General features: G+C 42.7%; 1 protein-coding gene across 1 annotated transcript in view; it reads left to right on the top strand.

Moving 5' to 3' along the window:
- Positions 1-4,119: 4,119 nt before the first annotated feature.
- The window catches only part of puf60a (poly-U binding splicing factor a), a 116,279-nt gene continuing 114,398 nt past the window's right edge, over positions 4,120-6,000 (top strand). The window contains exon 1 of the mRNA XM_045693787.2: positions 4,120-4,234. Coding sequence (XP_045549743.1) covers positions 4,214-4,234 — 21 coding nt within the window. The 5' untranslated portion in view covers positions 4,120-4,213. The remainder of the gene's footprint in view (positions 4,235-6,000) is intronic.

Genomic DNA, 6,000 nt, shown 5'->3' with positions numbered 1-6,000 from the left:
CTCTCCCTGTCCTCTGCCGTGCCCTGAAATATTACTGCTGATGATATCTGGAAATGTGTACATACACCCTGGCCCATTTCTGTTACTAGCCCCAATTCTGACTTGTGCTCTGATTTCTGCTTCACTGATTTCTGCTCTCGTAAAAGCCTGGGATTTCTTTACATTAACACTAGAAGCTTATTAGCTAAAATGGATCAATTGAAGGTGTGGGTTCACAGCTCCAATCCAGATGTGTTGGTCATTACTGAGACGTGGTTAAGGAAGAGTGTTTTGAACACTGATTTTAACCTTTCCGGTTATAACCTTTTTCAGCAAGACAGATCTTCCAAAGGTGGGGGAGTGGCAATCTTTACCAAGGATCACCTTCAGTGCTCGGTTGTCTCCACCAAGTCTGTCCCCAAACAATTTGATTTGCTGGTTTTAAGCATTAAGCTTTCAAATTTCGCTTTGTAGACTGTTGCTGGGTGTTATCATCCACCATCAGCACCGGCATGTACCCTACGTGCCCTAAGCTCTCTCCTGAACCCTTAAACTAAATCTGAATTTGTGACAGTGATCACTGTTTTACAGCCTGTGTTCGTAATGGCTGCTCAGTTAATTAAACGACCTGTCCTGATTTGTCATAGACGCTTGCTAAAAAACTTTAATGAGCAAGCCTTCCTTCATGACCTGGCCTGCGTAAATTGGTATAGAATCAGCTTGATCCCCTCTGTCGACGCTTGGACCTTATTCTTTTATATTTTCAGTGGTATTGTTAACAAACACACCCCCATAAAGAACATGAAAATGAAAAACAGGTTCAGCCCCTGGTTCGACCTTGATCTGGCAGAGTTACTCCACCTCAAGAATTCCATCCAGGCTCGGCACACGCATACTCAGGCTGACTGGCTCTCCTTCAGGCAAATGAGAAATAAGTGCACTCAGGCTATCCGGAGGGCCAAAGTTAGTTACTTTAAGGAGCAGTTCTCTCTCTGTGGGTCTAACCCCAAGAAGTTCTGGAAAACGGTTAAAGACCTGGAGAATAAACCCACTCCTCACAGCTGCCCATGTCCCTTAATGTTGATGATGTGGTTGTTACTGACAAGGAGCACATTGCTGAGCTCTTTAATCATCAGGATTCCAATTTGACTCAGCCATGCCTCATTGCCCATCCAACATTTCCTCATCTCCCAGCCCTTCTAATGCGACTAGCCCGGATGCTCCTCCCTCTTTTCCCCCTGTCCCACTACAAAGTTTCTCCCTGCAGGCAGTCACTGAGTCCGAGATGCTAAAGGAGCTCCTAAAACTTGACCCCCAAAAAACATATTGGTCAGATGGTTTAGATCCTTTCTTCTTGAAGGTTGCTGCCCCTATTATCGACTTTGGCGATGTCATTTACAAAATAGCCTCCAATACCCTACTCAACAAACTGGATGCAGTCTATCACAGTGCCATCCGTTTTGTCACCAAATCCCCATATACTACCCACCACTGCGACCTGTACGCTCTCGTTGGCTGGCCCTCGCTTCATACTCATCGCCAAACCCACTGGCTCCAGGTCATCTACAAGACCCTGCTAGGTAAATCCCCCCTTATCTCCGCTCACTGGTCACCATAGCAGCACCCACCTGTAGCACGTGCTCCAGCAGGTATATCTCTCTGGTCACCCCCAAAGCCAATTCCTCCTTTGGCCGTCTCTCCTTCCAGTTCTCTGCTGCCAATGACTGGAACGAACTACAAAAATCGCTGAAACTGGAAAGACTTATCTCCCTCACCAGCTTTAAGCACCAGCTGTCAGAGCAGCTCACAGATCACTGCACCTGTACATAGCCCATCTATAATTTAGCCCAAACAACTACCTCTCCCCCTACTGTATTTATTTATTTATTTTGCTCCTTTGCAACCCATTATTTCTACTTTGCACTTTCTTCTACTACAAATCTACCATTCCAGTGTTTTACTTGCTATATTGTATTTACTTTGCCACCATAGCCTTATTGCCTTTACCTCCCTTATCTCACCTCATTTGCTCACATTGTATATAAACTTATTTTTCTACTGTATTATTGACTGTATGTTTGTTTTACTCCATGTGTAACTCTGTGTTGTTGTATGTGTCGAACTGGTTTGCTTTATCTTGGCCAGGTCGCAATTGTAAATGAGAATTTGTTCTCAACTTGCCTACCTGGTTAAATAAAGGTGAAATAAAATAAATAAAAAAATGTATCACCAAGCCTGTCTTTGACCTTTTTAACCTGTCTCTCCTTTCTGGGGAGGTTCCCATTGCTTGGAAGGCAGCCACAATGCGTCCTTTATTTAAAGGGGTAGATCAAGCTGATCCTAACTGTTATACGCAATTTATAATTTGCCCTGTTTTTCAAAAGTGTTGGAAAAACTTGGCAATAATCAACTGACTGGCTTTCTTAATGTCTATAGTATTCTCTCTGGTATGCAATCTGGTTTCCGCTCAGGTTATGGATGTGTCACTGCAGCCTTGAAGGTCCTAAATGATGTCACCATTGCCCTTGATTCTAAGCAATATTGTGCTGCTATTTTTGTTGACTTGGCTAATGCTTTTGATACGGTAGACCATTCCATTCTTGTAGGCCGGCTAAGGAGTATTGGTGTCTCTGAGGGGTCTTTGGCCTGGTTTGCTAACTACCTCTCTCAAAGAGTGCAGTGTATAATGTCAGAACATCTGCTGTCTCAGCCACTGCCTGTCACCAAGAGAGTAGGCCCCATGCTCTTCTCAATTTACATCAACAACATTGCTCAGGCAGTAGAAAGCTCTCTCATCCATTTATATGCAGATGATACAGTCTTATACTCAACTTACCCCTCCTCTGATTTTGTGTTAAACTCTCTACAACAAAGCTTTCTTAGTGTCCAACAAGCTTTCTCTGCCCTTAACCTTGTTCTGAACACCTCCAAAACTAAGGTCATGTGGTTCGTAAATAAAAAATGCCCCTCTTCTCACCGGTGTGATTACTTCCTCTGAGGGTTTAGAACTTGAGGTAGTCACCTCATGCAAGTACTTGGGAATATGGCTTGACGGTACACTGTCCTTCTCTTTGCATATATCAAAGCTGCAGGCCAAGGTTAAATCTAGACTGGGTTTCCTCTATCGTAATTGCTCTTCTTTCACCCCAGCTGTCAAATGAGATGACCATCCTACTCATGCTAGATTACGGAGACTTAATTTATATATCGACAGGTAAGGGTGCTCTCGAGCGTCGAGGTGTTCTTGACCATTCGGCCATCAGATCTGCCACCCTTGCTCCATACAAGACACATCACTGCACTCTATACTCCTCTGTAAACTGGTCATCTCTGTATACCCGTCGCAAGACCAACTGGTTGATGCTTATTTATAAAACCCTCTTAGGCCTCACTCCCCACTATCTGAGATACCTACTGCAACCCTCATCTTCCACATACAACACCAGTTCTGCCAGTCACATTCTGTTAAAGGTCCCAAAAGCACACACATCCCTGGGTCGCTCTTCTTTTCAGTTCGCTTCAGGTAGACACTGGAACGAGCTGCAACAAACACTCAAATTGGACAGTTTTATCTCCATCTCTTCATTCAAAGACTCAATCATGGACATTCTTAATGACACTTGTGGCTGCTTCACATGATGTATTGTTTTCTCTATCTTCTTGCCCTTTGTGCTGTTGTCTGTGCCCAATAATTTTTTTACCATGTTATGTGCTGCTACCATGTTGTGTTGTTGTCATGTGTTGCTGCCATGATGTGTTGTTGTCTTCGGTCTCTCTTTATGTAGTGTTGTGTTGTCTCTCTTTTCATGATGTTTGTTTGTCCTATATTTTATTTAATATTAAAAAAATGTAATCACAGCCCCCGTCCCCACAGGAGCCCTCATTAAAAATAAATAAAATAATGTGTGTTTTGTCCAATATATATATATATTTTATTCCCAACCCCATCCCAAAAGGAGGCCTTTTGGTAGGCTGTCATTGTAAACAAGAATTTGTTTTTTAACTGACTTGCCTTGTTAAATAAAGATAAAAAAAAGAAATACAATAAATACATGTTCCGGATGGGAGCATGAGGGTTAGGGTTAGGGTACACGTAGCTGATGCAACCGGCCCCTGATCCCTAGAGTCCAGTAGGCGGCGGTAATGCACCTTTGAAGTTGGTTGCCAGGAGCCAATAAACATAATAGAAGAAGAAGTCCTCATTGGCGTCGCCCTGTGCTGAAAGGTGTGCTTCATGGCGGTGGCTGTTTCTGCGGTAAATAAATCGAATAGCATTGTTTTTCGATTATATTTTACACCAATGGTCAAACTCTGATGGTTAAAAGGGATTATTGACCATATTTTGCACAGCTCATCGTTGAATGCGTACAGTACAAGCTTGTCCTGCACTCATCCTGTTCCCTTATTCAGTTGGCTAACGTTAGATGGCTAGCTAGTTAGCTTGCTAACCCAGCCTGACACTGGCTCGTTAGTCAGCATAGCCATTACTGGCACTACAAACCTAGCCGCTGGTTAGCTTGCTAACGTTATTATTGAGTAAATGTGAACTGAGTACCGTTAGTTAGCTAGATAGCAAAGAGCGGGATTTAAAGACCTAGCTAACTATGAAGCTAACGTTCGCTAGGTACTAACCAACGAACTTGCACCTTTCGATAATAGTAGTTAACTAACGTCAGATAGTTACTAGTAGTAGAGTCCCTCGCGAAACTGGGTAGGCGCCAACTAGCTAGCTATCCAAGTCGGCTGGATGTAGTTAACTAGCTACCTAACTAGTCAAATAACGTTAGTCAGGTAGCCAAGCCTGACGACGGTCTGTCATAGCTAGGGAGGTCGAACGTTCAGCCTGCTACACACATACCCTGGCTGTTGACGCTCTAATAGAGAGTGCCTGCTTAAATAGTGTTTAGGAGCCTTTCTCCTGGTTAAAGTAGGAAGAAAGATGTATTGAATTACTTTGACATATTTCATCATATTACGCTAATGTCCCTATGGTGGACAGGAAGTGTTACTACATTAGACTATCAACACACAAGAACAGGAAATACACATTTTTACTTCCGATTGGTGATGTTAGTATCAAGTTTATAGTCATAGCGAGCTCAACATTCCATTGCTTAAAACGGATCAATAACTTTGGTTTAGTACCAGTGTTTTTGTCATACGCGCCAGTCTGTAGTGGGACTTAACGTAGCTGTCATTTTCAGACCACCGTGGCTAGGAAAAAAAATCGGTAGCTCCTCCCGTAACTCTCTGGCCTCATGAATTCATGGATTTGAGGGTTAAACTATCATTCAAAGGAAATCCAACCGCGGTCGCTATTTAGAAACTGGTGTAAGGTGGTGATTGGTTGAAATTATCCTGTGAAAACGGTTTCCTTTTCCGTATTGGTCATAATTTTCTCACGGAGATATACGTTGATAAATGGCTACAACAGGTTGTCGTTTATCAACACGCATGTAGTGTGTCCAAGTTCATTGAGGTTTGTCTGTTAGAACATAGCTTCCCAAACTTGGTCCTGGGCACCTCTCCCCGCCAGATGTTTTTTTCCCCTCTAGCACTACACAGCTGATTTGAAATGATCAGCTTGATGATGAGTAGGTCCTTTAAACCAGCTGTGTAGTGCTCCCAGGGTGGGCCCAGGGTCGCGTTTGGGAAACGCTGTGTTAGAAGAGTGCAAACAGTACACGTCGCTGCGGTTATTGTCCCAGTTCCATTGATTTCAATATCAATGAGAGTGATTCATTTGCACGCGCTATTGATTACAGTAGAACAGGGCAAATTAACTTTTTGGTCCACCAGTCACTGGCAGGTAGATTTTAAAATCTACCAATCACTCAGATTTTTTACCAGCCAAAATATATATTTTCACTGCTCAAATTACACCAACAATAAAAGATGAGCATGCTTTGTAATGTTTCTAAAACAATACATGTATTAACTAGTAAGAAGTAATGTGGCATATTGTTTAATTGCATTTTTTGTGACCTGAGTCTTTTAACCAAAATATTTACATTTACATTT

The sequence above is a fragment of the Salmo salar genome, chromosome 14, assembly GCF_965601325.2.
Source record: "Salmo salar chromosome 14, fSalSal1, whole genome shotgun sequence".
In the NCBI taxonomy this organism is placed as follows: domain Eukaryota; kingdom Metazoa; phylum Chordata; class Actinopteri; order Salmoniformes; family Salmonidae; genus Salmo; species Salmo salar.
Note: the sequence above shows the minus strand (reverse complement) of the source record. Positions and strands in the feature narration are given on the sequence as shown.